We start from the raw sequence: 15,426 nt of genomic DNA, 5'->3' as shown, positions 1-15,426 counted from the left end.
AGAAGAAGAATTTTAGCAATTGCATGGAAGAGGCAGGGACAAAGGATCAGGAATATATACTTTACTCATATGTCCTGGGCCTGGAACTATACAGATTGGTGGAAGATTACTAGAGGACAGAAGATAAAATCAGTTCCACACTGGTGAAAAGTCAGGCTGAAAATGTCACTTTTAGATGTACCTTCATTTATTGTTTTTAACTTATTCTTTGTCAGATATATTAGAGAATAGAACTACAATCACAAAATTCATTTCTGTCCTTTAAGGAACTTAAGCTGTGTTTGTGTGTTGGGTAAAGGGCATTGGGCAAAAGATTTTTGAGTGATAACAAGAGGAAAGGTATTTGTTATGAGAAGTAGTAGATTATCAATTGTATCCATGATTCAAAGGTATGTTTCAGAATTCCTGAGCCATAAGTTCCCAATAGCTGACATAGTCTTAAGTCCATTGGTCCATTAAGTTAATGGTCTTGCCTATTAAAAGTTGTCAGTGATTATCAGCTCATGGATTTTCTATTGTTTCCTGCAGTTCTTCTGATAAGAATATATTCTTTAAAACGCCCACCTAAGTAAGATGTTACTATTTCTCTGGCACATCTGTCTTTAATAATGGCTTCTTGAGAGGTACTTGCCTCTAAAAATTATCTCAATGTTTCTCATTCAAGATGGAAAGATGAAAACATAAATTTTGAGAAAAACCTAATTTGTCTAATGTACATATATCATAAATCTGATTCCAACTTTCATATTTAAAATACAATACAAAGTTCTGTTTCCTATGCTTCAAGATTACCACTAAAAGGAAAACTCCCTATAGAATTTGAGGAATAGTGTTATGGAAATATTAGTACTATTATATTTGCATTTTTAGCTCCACCTAGTGGTTCAGAGTTAAACAGTGCTAATTAATCATTTCAATATATGAAGCAAAGCCTACGTGTTCTACAAAGTCTAGTGAAATGTGAATATAAAACTGATACAGTTCTGGCCCAGATGGAAGCGTAAGTAGGTAACACTTTGTGTCCTTCCACGACCAAAAGAAGAACAACAACAAATTTAAAAACAAAAAACAACCAGACTGCCAGAAAACCAAACTGTATGGAAGTCTGACAACCAAGGAGTTAAAGGAGAAACATTCATCCAGACTGGTAGGAAGGGCAGAGACAGGCAGCTGGGCAGAGAGGATGCACAGCAAGGTGGCTGGAGGAACGGGTGGACAAAGTGTTGGCTAGAGGACTGGGTTGTGTCACATTTGCATGTGAACAAACCAGGAGGAACAGCTGGGGAGCAAGACAGACCATGTGACCCAGGATTCCAGTGTGGATCAAGAAAGCCTCAAAAACCTCTGAGTGTAAAAACCTGTGCGGGTTGAGGCAGCAGGAGAAACCCCCAGCCTCACAGGAGAGTTTGTTGGAGAGATCCACAGGGTCCTAGAACATACACAAACCCACCCACCAGAAGGGCCCAATTTGCTTGTGGATAGCGGAGGAAGTGACTAAAAGCCAGCTGAGAGCCCAGCAAGTGGCATTGTTCCCTGTCTGTGGACTCTTCCCCCACATACAGCTCCATAATGCAGCAACATGGGTTACCCTGCTCTGGTGAATTCCTAAGGCTTCCCTTACAATGTAACAGGTGCACCGAGACAAAAATATGGCCCAAATGAAAGAACAGATCAAAACTCCAGAAGAACTAAGCAACGAAGAGATAGCCAACCTATCAGATGCAGAGTTCAAAACACTAGTAATCTATATGCCCACAGAAATGGTTGAGTATGGTCACAAAATAGAGGAAGAAGTGAAGGCTATGTCAAGTGAAATAAAGGAGAATGTACAGGGAACCAATGGTGAAGAGAAGGAAACTGGGGCTCAAATTAATGGTTTGGAGCAGAAGAAAGAAATAAACATTCAACCAGAATGAGGAAACCATAATTTTAAAAAATGAGAGGCTTAGGAACCCCTGGGACAACTGTAAAGGTTCTAATGTCCGAATCATAGGGAGACATTTAACTTTTTAAAGATTTTATTTACTTTTAGAGAGAAGGAAAGAGAGGAATAAAGAGAAGCATCAATGTATGAGAGAAACTTGGATCAGTTGCCTCTCCTGCTCCCCCCTGGGGACCTGGTTCTCAACCCAGGCACATTCCCTGACTGGGAATTGAACCAGTGACCTCTTAGTTTACAGGCTAGTGCTCAATCCAGTGAGCCACACCAGCCAGGGCTCTTACTGCCTTTTTAAACTGTACATTGGATAATTTGCTCTATAGATATTCTCACATTTTAGATGTGGCTGATTATATGCTCATGTTGTTATTTATATATTCCTCTCTCCTTCATATTTATTATAAACTAGTAAGTAGATTTAGAGGCATGATCATGTTTAGATTAAATTTATGTAAGGATTACTATATATCTCCTTTTGTATCATATTGAGAGATACATAACATCTAGTTGTCCCTCTTTTAAGTGATATTATATTGATCAGTGAGTTCAGGCATTATCGATGTGATCATAAAAAGTTTCTTCAACTATTTTTATTGTTTGTTGACTTTAATGGGTTTTTTACATTTATAAAAATTATATATAGTCAACTATATTTATTTGTAATACCTCCTAGTTTTCCGGAACTGATTAAATGGCTACCCAACCACTGATTTCTAAGTACATAGTGTCTTCTAACTTTTTAATGAAAACTTTATGGTTTTTGTGGTTTTGGCTTGCACTTTGGTCCATCTGCAACATGGAATGTGCTGGGGTTCCACTTTCATTTCCTTGCAGATAGATGGCCAATTGTGCCTGTGTTATTTGCTGAGAATCGATCTTTTTCCCATTGAATTAGTTGTTACTTTTGTCCTGCATTAAAAGCATACAAACTTTGATCTGCATTCTATTTCTAATTTACTAGTTTTCTATTCCTATACCAATGTCAAATTTATCTTATTAAATAACATTATGGTATGTCTGCTAAGACTGGTTTTTCCTCACTCATTTTCTTTTTCATTAAACTTTTTACCTAATGGATTTACTAGCCATTGATGATAATACCTTGATTTATTATTTTAATACAGATTATTACCTTTGCTTTTAAGGACTTGATTTTACATATTTTAGAAATATATATTAGAGGACTCTGGTCAAGATGGCGGTGTAGGCAGACATGGCTCACCTCTTTGTTCAACCACATCAAAATGACAACTAAAATATAGACCAACCATCTCTCAGAACCAACAGAAATCTAGTTAAACGGAAGTCTGACAACTATGGAAATAAAGAAACCACATCCATCTAGACCGATAGAAAGGCAGGGACCTGGAACAGGCTGGTCCCACATCCACGTGCGCTGGATAAAAAAATGGGAGTGATATCTTGAGGAGGCCCAGCCCCACACCGGGCCACCCAGCCCAGGGCTCCAATGCCAGGAAGATATGTCCCCACCTACCACTTCCGGCTATAAAAACCAGCTGAGATTGAGTCAGTTGAAGAAACTGCTGGAGACCCTCATGCAGTTCCTCTTAAAGAAACTACACAGGGACTCACCTACTCACACTCATTCCCTCTGAGCTCCAGCACCAGGAAAGCAGCTTGAGGAACACAAGTGGTGTGCAGGAGGAGGCTGAGGTATCTGGCATCAAGGCAAGCAGAGCCCGTTGTCCTTTTCCTGGGCTTTCCCCCAACAACAGGCTGGAGCCAAGTCTAAGATTCTGTCAACCTGGCTAACACTGTTTTACCATCCTTGGAGATCCACAGAGACTCTGTGCCTACCAACTTACAGGCCCACCCAAGCTACTTTTCCATATGAATGGCTGGTCTTGGCTCCTGCTGCACAGCTTCCTAAGTCCTCTCAAGCAAGCCCCGGCTGGTGTGGCTTAGTGGATGGAGTGCTGGCCTGTGAACAAGAGAGTCACTGGTTCAGTTACCAATGAGGGCACGTGCCTGGGTTGCAGGCTAGGTCCCCAGTGGGGGCCACGTGAGAGGCAACCACACATTGATGTTTCTTTCCCTCTCTTTTTCCCTCCCTTTTCCTCTCTCTAAAAATAAATAAAATCAAATAAATAAATAAATAAATAAATAAATAAATAAATAATTCTCTCAAGCAAACAGCTGCTGGCCTCAGTGAGCCCCAGGCCCCGAACTAGTAGTCTAGATTCACAGCGTGGCTTTGCCTAGAAATCTCCAGGCCCCACACAAGTAGCAGCCATCTCTGATTGCTTTGTAGCTTAGGAAGGGTAGCCCTGGGCAAAACATGGGTGGGGTCTGGCCTTGGCCTTTACCACCACTATGCCCTTGCATAGCTGATACTCCACAGGGTATGGAGGTTGGTGGTAAGTGGTCACAGCCATCCTGGCTGGCCTGGGTAAAGCCCTCTCACTGATCTGCAAACAGCAGCCAAGGCTCAACTCCAAGAGGAGGCTGTACTCAGCCCACATGTAGGGTGCACCTTGAGTACCCAGCTTGGGTGGTAAGGGAGGCTGTGCCTCTGGACCCTACAGAACAGCTATTGCATTAGGTCCTACTACCAAGTCAGAGGAGCTCTACCTAATACATAGAAATATAGGGAACCTGCCAAAACCAGGAGACAAAGAAACATGGCCCAAATGAAAGGACAGATCAAAACTAGAAAGAGAGCTAAATGAAATAGAGATAAGCAAATCTATCAGATGCAGAGTTTAAAAAACAGGTTATAAGGATGCTCAAGGAACTCTGTGAGGACCTTAACAGCATAAAAAAGATCCAGTCATAAGTGAAGGATACACTGGTTGAAATAAAAAAACAACTTACAAGGAAACAATGGTTGAAATAGAGTGGATGAAGCTGAGAATCAAATCAGTGATTTGGAACATAAGGAAACAAAAACCATGCAAAAGAGCAAGAAGAAAAAAGGAAAAAAACAAGGATAGTGTAAGCAGCCTGTGGGTCAACTTTAAGCAGTCCAACATTTGCTTCATAGGGGTGCCAGAAGGAGAAGAAATTGGAAATCTATTTGAAAGAAATAATAAAAGAAAAATTCCCTAATTTGGTAAAGGAAATAGACATGCAAATCCAGGAAGCAGAGTCCCAAGCAAGATGGCCACAAAGAGGCCCACCCCAAGGCACATAATTAGAATGCCAGAGGTTAAAGATAAAGAGATGGGGGTTGTGGGAGAATCGATGAGAAATAAGGGGATTAAGAAGTACAGGTAGAGCCCTGACTGGTGTAGCTCAGCGGATTGAGCACCGGCCTGCGAACCAAAGGGTTACAGTTGAATTCCCAGTCAGGGCACATGCCTGGGTTGTGGGTGAGGTCTCCAGTAGGGGGTGCAGGAGAGGCAACCACATATTGATGTTTCCTTCCCTCCCTTCCCCTGTCTAAAAATAAATAAATAAGTAAATGATTTTTTAGGAACAAGTAAAGTTACTGAATAGCCATGGAGACGTAAAGTCCATTATAGGAAAAATTAACCAAAGAAATTACCCGCATGACCTGTGGACAGGAACAAGGATGGGGGCATTGCCTGAGGGAGTGGGGGATGTTGGGTGGAGGGGGGTAAAGGGGGAAAATCACAACTATAATAGTATAATCAATAAAATATAATTTAAAAATTATATGAGATTCCCACAGTACATCTCTTTGGTTTTTAAATGCGAATCCATAAAATAGCCAGAGTGAATTTCTTATGATTCACTTCAAAGCTGAGTAATTACTGCTTCCTTAGTTTTTAGACTTAGAATAAATCAGTTTTTATTTTGCTTCCTTCCGCTAACTCCTAACAGATTGAAGAAGAGATGTTGGCTTTGCAGAATGAACGCACAGAACGAATAAGAAGCCTGCTGGAACGTCAAGCCAGAGAGATTGAAGCTTTTGACTCTGAAAGTATGAGACTAGGTTTTAGTAACATGGTCCTTTCTAATCTCTCCCCTGAGGCATTTAGCCACAGCTACCCAGGAGCTTCTGGTTGGTCCCACAACCCTACTGGGGGTCCAGCACCTCACTGGGGTCATCCCATGGGTGGCCCACCACAAGCTTGGGGCCATCCGATGCAAGGTGGACCCCAGCCGTGGGGTCATCCCTCAGGGCCAATACAAGGGGTACCCCGAGGTAGCAGTATGGGAGTCCGCAATAGCCCTCAGGCTCTGAGGCGGACAGCTTCTGGGGGACGGACGGAGCAGGGCATGAGCAGAAGCACGAGTGTCACTTCACAAATATCCAATGGGTCACACATGTCTTATACATAACTTAATCATTGAAAGTGGCAATTCCGCTGGAGCTGTCTGCCAAAAGAAACTGCCTACAGACATCATCACAGCAGCCTCCTCACTTGGGTACTACAGTGTGGAAGCTGAGTGCATATGGGATATTTTATTCATTTTTGTAAAGCGTTCTATTTTGTGTTTACTAATTGGGATGTCACAGTATTTGGCTGCCGGGTTTTTTGTTGTTTGTTTTTAACTTTTGGAGAGATTTTGAGAAGGAACCGTGTGCATGCACACATACGTCATGCGTGCGGTAAAAAAAAATTTGGCTAGATGGGTATTTTCTCAACACTGTAAAAATAAAATACAGCAAAGTGGCTTGACTCATCACTTTGGGGCAACTGTATCCTAGGAAGTTTGTGAAAAGATCTAAAGCCTTCTCCATACCCCTAGTTCTTATAAGCCACTCAATAGTAGGCAACATATGCTGGAGCGAATTATGGAAACACACTTGTATTCCCTCACCAGTATATTTTTTTTTTTTATTAAATTGTTCTGACTTCTCAGCCTCATTTGGAGTAAAAACATGGAAAGCCATGAACACTAAAGGGTTACATTAGTTTTTTCAGAGAGTAGGAAACAACTTAGTTCTTTTTCTGAATGCTGCATAGGCTTGTCAGAGAATTTTATTTTTTCCATTCAACTGTGCCTTCTTTGTGGCATGTGAAATGGAGGTGCTTAAGGAGATCACAAGTGGTGTGGGAACTGCATCAACAAACCTGTAAGCCTTTCAAGGAGAAGACCAGAAGGGTGAGAGAGAGGCCTCTGAAAGTTCATATTGTGGGTATGTTCAGCAGCAGAGTGAAGAGGTGAAGCCTATATATCCTAATGTTTTGTTGCTTATACTGTGATATTTCATCCTAGCTAAACTCTATAGCTCTCAAAACCCCAAACAGTACCTTTACTTTGTACAAAAACAGAGAATTATAGCCAATATTCATCAAATGCCAGAGGTATTTGAATGATGCCATATTTGCAAACTGCCATTAATGGAATTGTCATCACACTACAAATACATTAATTTGATTACCCCCTTATGGCTTATGGGATTTCCTGTTTACACGTAAAATAGCCAATTGTTTAAAGTTTAGTTGCCATAGTGAACCAGGAGTCACTGAGCCAATGACTTTACCAGCTGCTGACTAACCCTCACTACCACTGTAGATTTTGCTGCATGTGCAGGTCCTCTCTTTTTTTTTAATTGCTGTTTTTGTTGCTGCAATACTTTACAAACTTCTAGTTCCTTGAGACTTAGTGACCATTTGGCATTATTTAACATCATATAGTAGGAAACACCACTTCCTGAAGTCTCTAGCCTCAGTGCTAAATTACTACTGAAAAGGAACTAGCAAGTTTGGCAGATTAAAAAAAAAAAAAGTAAGCTGTAGTGGTCAAGGAGTCTCTTGACAAAAGCAAACCATTTTCTTTTTTTCCAGAGAGGGGCATGTGTTAATTTGTTTCATTTCATTTTTGTTCCGTTTCGTTTTGCAATGAAGGATCAATCCAATGCTGAAAGTCAGATGTTGCTTGGTATTTCCTTGCCAGTGCAGAAATTTAGTTGAAGGTGGATGGGGAGCTGTGAGTATTACTTGAAGAAAAAACAAATGTCCTTTCCAATGACATACCAGATTTTCTTACAGGTTACTGACCTGCCCCCTCCCAGTTGTCTTGAAAAAAGAACCCTTGCTGCTAACTCTGGATCCTGCTTTTCATATAGTGATAGGGCTCCAAGTTAGAAGTCTTCTAATTCCTCTAAAAGATACTTTTCACCTAGACCAGACTAATGACCAAATGGGAGTCTATGGTTGTTGAAATCTTGGTTTTCTCAATTAAATTTAAGTCTTTCCCAGGCATATCAATCCAGTCTCCATGAATCATCCCCTTAGGAGTTTCTGGCATTTAGTTAAAGGTAACTGGAAGAAAAATGTTTTAAAGTAAATATTTTAAAAACCAATATCACCATAGAATTGTACACAGTTTTAGGCAGTGTTTCAGGTAGCTCTCTCATACATTGTCGTCTTGGCCGTGCTCAAGGTCACCAGTTTTTAGGTGAGCATGACATGTACTTGTCATATCTAATGAAAGGGGCTTTTAATTTTCTCAATATATCTTTTGCACTCAAATATCATAGTATTTCAAACAAATTGAAATATCTACCTATTTAGAGGAAAATGATAGAAGAGAGCTTTAGAATTAATAAAATGTCCAAAAATATAATAGAATTTGATACCTTTTTAAAAGTTCTTATTAGCCCCTCTGTACTGCTAGAGGGGTGGAATAGGGAAACAGATGGGTTTTATACACAAAACTCTTTAAAATCTGAAAGACTGCCAATGGTACATGTTAAAGTCCACATGTGGACCTAAATTAGTCAAATGGAGTTACTGGGTTCACACAGGCCATATGTACTTGCAAAATCGTGATTGAATGCTGATTCCAAATGTCTATCCAGTGGGGCTTTGTCCAGTTTTACATGTAGGTCATGAGTATACCTGGACTATTCCATGGAGTTAATTTTAATTTAAAAATGATACATATTAATTGGTTTATGTGTATTTATAAGATCTAACTTCTGAGAAATCTCATGCATAGTAGGAATCACTAAAGAGTAAAGCTTGTAGCAGGAAAATTTGAAAGGTATAAGAAATCTTAAAGAAGCAGACACTTTCTGAATCAGTGTACAGATGTCAACATTTGATCAAATTACTACCTCCTCCCAACGTTGGTGTTCAGTCAGTACATATGTATTAAAGGAAATGAAAAGTATGAGAAATTTACCCAGCATATCAGAAAGTCATAAATGCTATATCTGGTATCCAGAGCTTGGCAGTAAAAATTTTGTGTTCACTGTCTTTCCCTTTCTTTAGTTAGCATTTTAAAAAATGCAAAGCCTCATACCTTGAAATATGTTATTTCTAATTGGGTTACCTTCCTTTTGAACATATTCTTTCTCCTGTTATTAAAGTCAGTTCTAACCCCAAATTATAACTTCTTTATTATATAGTAATGTTATCTGGAAAATGTTTATATTACTTTTATCCAGAGCTGCCCTTCCTTTTAGGCATTTTTATGCCTAGAGATGAATAGTCCTGCATTTGATGCCACACCCACAGGTATAATAAATATGCTTGGCACTCTATACCAAGGATTTATTGGTAAATTAAACTTTTTAGTATAGTCATGATTTTAAGCTGCCCAGACAACAGGTAAACACCATTCAGTACACTAAAGAAACTGTCCTTGACACCCCTCCCACTCCCACTGAATTTTCCTCATCCCCTTCTCAAAAATCAAAACCTCTATGAGTGTCTTTTTCAGACCATAAGGCAGACTTTAGTACTTCCTACTTCTTGAAGTACTAAATGTCTGGCATTTTAAACTTTTATAAAATACATTGTGTTGGACACTGGAATAATACTGTTTATTTTCACCTGTGAAAAAATGACCTTATTGTACTTGAAACACCTCCTTTGCATTTCTCCATTTGTGCCATTCACTAGTGGAAATAAATTGTATTATACCATGATCTACTGGCTTTTTAAAACTGTGTTAAATATGCACATTTTTGGTATAGCTATTATCATGTGTATGTATATATTGTATATACATATGAGTGTCTATGTATGTATAGATAGATGGATGTAACTCATACTGTACATTTCCATCAGGGCACTTAAAGTTCTGTTATTTTGTTTTGTTATCTCAAATCCTCAGTTTAGGCAAGAATGCATGTGTTTAAGAATGAGTACTCTGGGGTGATATTTATGAGAAGGTGGTCATTAGATGCAGTCTCTTCTTTTTTAATCCCCTTTTAGCACTTGCGTGGATGGAAAGAAAATTAAGTAAAATGTGGAAACCTAAGTTGCAGATGCAGTAAAATAGTGCTGGGGAAGGAGCCAGTTAGTGTTTCTGTGAGTTTTTGTCATGATGCAGAGAGAAGTGAACCAAGGCAATTAAAAACACTGGTGGTGATTCCTCTGCAAAGATGATCAAAGAAGCAGTGAATCTTCACGTGCACTCTTGGGTATTAGTGATACCATTGATCCTCTTCCTCTTTTTACTCCACTAGCACCAATAGCTATGAATTTTGCTAAGGACCAAAACAACCAAGAAAAGAATGACTGCTAAAAGCATCCAAGGTTCTTCTAAACTATAAAATGAGCAGGAAATGGCCACTGGGAGAGAAGGGGATGGTATTGGCAGAGGGCTGTCTCCCTTTAGCTGCCCCTTCTTGCTTGCTAATAGTAAGTTCTTGGTGCACCTTCCACCCCTTCTGAGCCACTACTGGTGAGGCAGAAATTTGGCTCAACGTAGCAACCCTTTCCTAGGAGGTTTATGTGGGCTCTTATATTGTCCAATGCTGACAATGTGGCGTGTCTAGTGTGTATTCAAGTCAGAGAATAATACATTTCAGGTGTAGAATATGAATCTCCTATAATGATGGAAGAAGAGGTTTTGTTTCTTAGATAGAAAACTACCTTCTTTAAGGAACAAAAGCAAAACTCGGGCTGTCATCTTTGAGCTATTTATCAAAATACAGATCATTCATTAAAGAGAAACAAGTTCTATATTTTTATTTCCCTCATCTAACATGATAGTGCCCCAGCCAGGTTGTAGCATTGCCTTTGAAAAAGTACTCTTTCTTGTTAAGAACTGGAAATTTCCCATCCTCAGATTCCTACAAGAATGAAGAGTGTGTTGTACACTTAGCAGACTTGCCTCTTGTACGCAAGGACTACTGATTGAAGTCTATTTTGCTGTGTGTCTGGTTATGTTGTCTGCACTTTTATGAAATCACTACAGTATACGACATTGGAAATGACTATTTGTAAAGAAGTAAGTTTTATTAAATACCTAGAAAAAGAAAGTGAAGCTGAGAACTCTTTATTATATATTTTTATTTTCTACTGAATTCTGAGAACTCCCTTTAAAGTCACATTAAGTAGTTTTTCCCTCATTTATATTTAGACTTCCAAAATTTCACTCAAGGGAAGAGAACCCATTTGGCCTAATGGTAGCCTTCACATCATAAGAAATATATAAATTAGTTTGCACCTTATCTGTCTATTGTGGGTTTTTTAAACTTGCACTTCCCACCTACCCAAAAAATAGATATTCTTTGGAGAAAATAAATGCAGAGAAGGATACTAGGGAGCCATTTACTGTTAACTGTCTCCCAACAATCCTAACTGAAGTTTCAAGGGGGGGGGGGTGTGAGAATGCGCCTGTGTTGGGTTTGTTTTTAAATATACAAGAGTGGAATGTTAATCCTCTCTGAAACAAGATACCCACTGGATATACTAATCTGAACATCTGTAGGTAGTTTGCCATGAAAAAGTGGAGAGAATACAAGACTTCTGAATGAATGAAAAGGGTATCTTGATGCCCAAGAATTTCCCCCAAAGTACGGGTAATTCAACCTGCACAGTTTCCTTTTCACTCATAGTTTGTAGCAATTGTGAGTGAAAAGTCATGTAATTTTCTGTAAATATGTAGCTAACAAATTGACCTAGTTTCTGTATTTTTTGTTGGTTGGTTTTTGTACTCAAGTTTATAAGTCTGTGCCAGCTAGAGAGGAGTTGCTGTCATTGCCGATTGTGGTCCTAGCATCTAACCGTGAAACCATCCTAGGTGACATTTTTAGAATTAATGCTTAAATGTTGTTAAATGGGGAAATGAAGCCCAATCATTGGTCAGGTTTAAGATCTTCTGAAGTGAAGTCATTTTGTTCAATATAATGATTACATGTTCTCAGTCATGAGTGAGGTGTAGGGAGCCTCCCTCCCCCAGTGGCCATGTTTACAGAAGTGTGTTTTTGTCTATAAAGTGCAAGAGTTTTAATGTTTATGTAAATTATGCAGGTAACATTATGGCTTGGAATTGTTTATTGGGTTCTCTAGCTGAATTTTCGAATGAAATGAACTATTACTGGCACATCAATCCCATTTCAGAGCATTTTTCCTATTTCCGGAATTATATATGTTCCTTTTTCATTATCCCCACTTAACTTTTCTTTGATATGCCTTGTAGCCCCACAGTATTTAAGTCTGGAGAACATAGACAAGGGAAATGCATTGTTAAAAAATCCATCAACCCTTATTTGTATTCTTTCGGTACTCGTATGTTTCTATGGCAACTCTGAGGTCAGTGGAGTTTAGAAATGAGATAGGAATGTTAATGAAAAGTGTGTGCTCTTTGCTTTTGCATGGCTTGGCTTAGCACCACAGGTATATTAAGGCCACTTGAAAGCATGAAGACCAGTTGTATGGGAACAGATTTCTCTCAGTGGCACATTTTGCTTTTTCTGAGCCCGCAAATATATTGACTCAGCATGAACATTATTGTTACTATAAATTGTCCATGATCATGGAGTGAATTGTGTGATTAAAAAAGATGTAACTGCTTAATATTTGCAGCCTCTGGATCCATGTGACTGTTTGGCACATTTGAAACAAATGAAGGGAGGGGTATTGGGACCCTTCCAAACCCCTTTTGTTTGTCACAGACAAGTGTATTTAGTTTAAGATGCGGGCTGCCCCAGCTGTGTCATCAGACGGCTCTTCTTTTGGTGTCCATTCCACATGTGCTTCCTTGCATTCATAATATCACAGAAACTACCACCTCTCCTCCCTAGTAACATTCAATGTTATAACTTTTATTCTACATTAAATGGGACTTGTGCCTACTTAGAGTGCCCCTCCAATTAATTACATACACATGCCTAAAATAATCCAAACAGCGTCACAAGGTGAGAAATTTTTTTTAAATCCACTTGAGGCCAGTAAATTATCTGACAAAGTATTTTACCACAACATTATCTTGACACTTGATGTATGAGCCTATTAGGAAATTGCAGGTGGTTTCATAGAGCGAAATCCAAGGGAAGAGGAATATGTGGGGTTTCTGTTAAGAGGTAACTTTGTTCTTATTTTACCTTTCCTTTTATGATCCTTCTCTGCGAGGTTAGAATAGGTTAATTCTCCAAATTTACTTTACTTTTCATCTTTTAGGGAAATTTTTACGAAAGTGATGGTCTGATGTAAATAACGTTTTAAAATAATAGTGCACATAACTCCCCCAGACTATTCCAACCTGATAATTTGTAAATGCTTTAGAGTTTTTTAAATTAACACTTGTGTTGCTAAATCCTATTTATGTAAGTCTGCTAAATTTTTTAACCCATTTAAAACTTAAGACAAACATTTAAATAATGGATGGGTTACTCTGAGCAGTTTAGCTTTCAGAACCCCCTTGTTTTAGTATATGAAAAAGATAGCCTAATGCGCATTAATGAGGCTGGAGAGACTATGAGAAATATGTATAGTGTATATTTTAAAACAGCTTTGCTTGTATTGTGAAGATTTAAAAACAAACTTGAGATTTTTAACGTAACTATTAACACAGTTTTAACGTAAGTTATCCCACTGGGTTTAAGAGCATCTTGAATGTATAATCCTTTTTGTAACCCAGGTTGGTTTCTGCTTTTACCAGTCATCCAAACATATTATTTATGTTTTTAATTTTATATATTCATTTCCCTTTGTTTTCTTCAACCAGCATGATTTTTTTGCACATGTATTGTAGAAATTTTTAAAAAGAAAATTAATACATCATTTTCTCTGGGTTTTCTTCACTTCTCTCTTCCTTTCTACTAACCCCTTACTTTGAAGGCCATATCGCTCCATTTGCATTATTTGTGCAAATGCCAGGGTTGGTTTTTTATTTTTATTTTTGCTATTTACCTAAAAAAGAAAAATGCTTCAGTCAGTTGCTTTTTTTATTTAAAAAAGAAAAAAAAGAAAAGAAAAAAAAAGCTGTAACCTTATCATTTCTGAGTAGACCATTGAGAGATGAATGCACACCTGTAATAGCCCAGGACCAGCTTTGGTGGCTAAAGGGAATGTTTTAACTAAGCAGGATGTTCTTTTCTAAAAGTGGTGTATATTATTCACAATCTCTTTCAGTTATTCCCACAAGTCGGGTCCAGATAAAATGAGGGTTATCAGCAAACTGATAATGTTATCATTGAGGTTCATCAATGAATTTGTACATTTCTAGTTCCCTTTGGTGAAGGGAAAAATGATGATTTTGCAAGACCTAGATTTTGACTTGGTTTCTTGCCTCCTTTTTTGGCAGCCTACATCTTCTCATCTCCTAAAGCCCTTGAGCCTGTAGGGTTTTTGTAGTGGACGAAGGACTTGTGGTCTTTTAAAACTAGGACTGGTTCGTTGTTTTGGGGTAGGGTTTTTTTTGTGTGTGTGAGATTATCATCTTGAAAGTGACGTTCTGCCACTTTACAGATGACTAATTTTAAATATACACAGTCCTCTCAATTTTCGGACCAAACAGACGCCCACAGTGGAGGCTTATCAAGGGTTGCAATGGGGAAGAAGCCTCTCCCTCACTGTCAGCACCAGCTGGTAAAGGTGACTGTACAGATGTGCATTTTCCTTCTGGTAGAAATGGTCCACAGCACTAACTGGTAAGGCTTATTGTACAGTATATTGTCAGTATTCTTCTGGTTCAACATACCTTATAGTTCTTATATAACCTGTATTAATTGTATAGATTGTGCATTTAAAGCTGTTACCAAGTTGTCAGAACATAAGAGCGAAAACAAGGTCATATGTAATATTTTGTTTGTAAGTATCCTTTGTATAATAGCAAAGGAAATGTTTAAAAAAATCAACTGTAATAAAGTAATTTTAGTACACAGTGTCTGCTCAGTTCTTCTTAAAGTAGTTTCATCCTGCCCTTACTGCTGTGGCTCAGTGGGTTGCACCTCATTCCTCAAACCAAAAGGTCACCTGTCGGATTCCTGGTCAGGGCACATGCCTGGGTTGCAGGTTAGGTCCCTGGTTGGGAGCATGTGAGAGGCAACCGATTGATGTTTCTCTTTGTGCCTTCCCTTCTCTCAAAAAATAAAATCTTTTAAAAAATAATTTTATCCCCATAAAGTATATTCAATTCAGAGACTTGGATAATTACTGAATCTCAGGCACTGTGCTGGATGTTGAGATATAAAAATGAGTAAGGTAGGGGTAAGAGTAAAACTCCCTGATACAGATAGAAACCCTTTAGTCCAATTACCTCAAATTCTATTTGCCAGACAGTGAAGTGGTCTATTGTGTTATGAGTGTCAGGTGATTTTTTAGGTTCTAGCAGTTTAATGCAAGTCCTTAAATTTAATATAGACCTAT

At 38.6% G+C, this 15,426-nt stretch overlaps 1 protein-coding gene across 6 annotated transcripts in view; it reads left to right on the top strand.

Annotated features, from left to right (window-relative positions):
• Positions 1-14,939, top strand: part of TAOK1 (TAO kinase 1) — a 144,501-nt gene extending 129,562 nt beyond the window's left edge. For all 6 annotated transcript variants that reach the window (XM_045836986.1, XM_045836987.1, XM_045836988.1 and 3 more), the window contains one exon: positions 5,747-14,939. In XM_045836986.1, the coding sequence (XP_045692942.1) occupies positions 5,747-6,208 (462 nt within the window). In that variant the 3' untranslated portion in view covers positions 6,209-14,939. The remainder of the gene's footprint in view (positions 1-5,746) is intronic.
• Positions 14,940-15,426: the final 487 nt, after the last annotated feature.

Source organism: Phyllostomus hastatus, unplaced genomic scaffold (assembly GCF_019186645.2).
Source record: "Phyllostomus hastatus isolate PE091 unplaced genomic scaffold, TTU_PhHast_1.1 phas_contig_210, whole genome shotgun sequence".
Lineage (NCBI taxonomy): Eukaryota > Metazoa > Chordata > Mammalia > Chiroptera > Phyllostomidae > Phyllostomus > Phyllostomus hastatus.
This window is presented reverse-complemented; position numbering and strand designations above follow the sequence as displayed.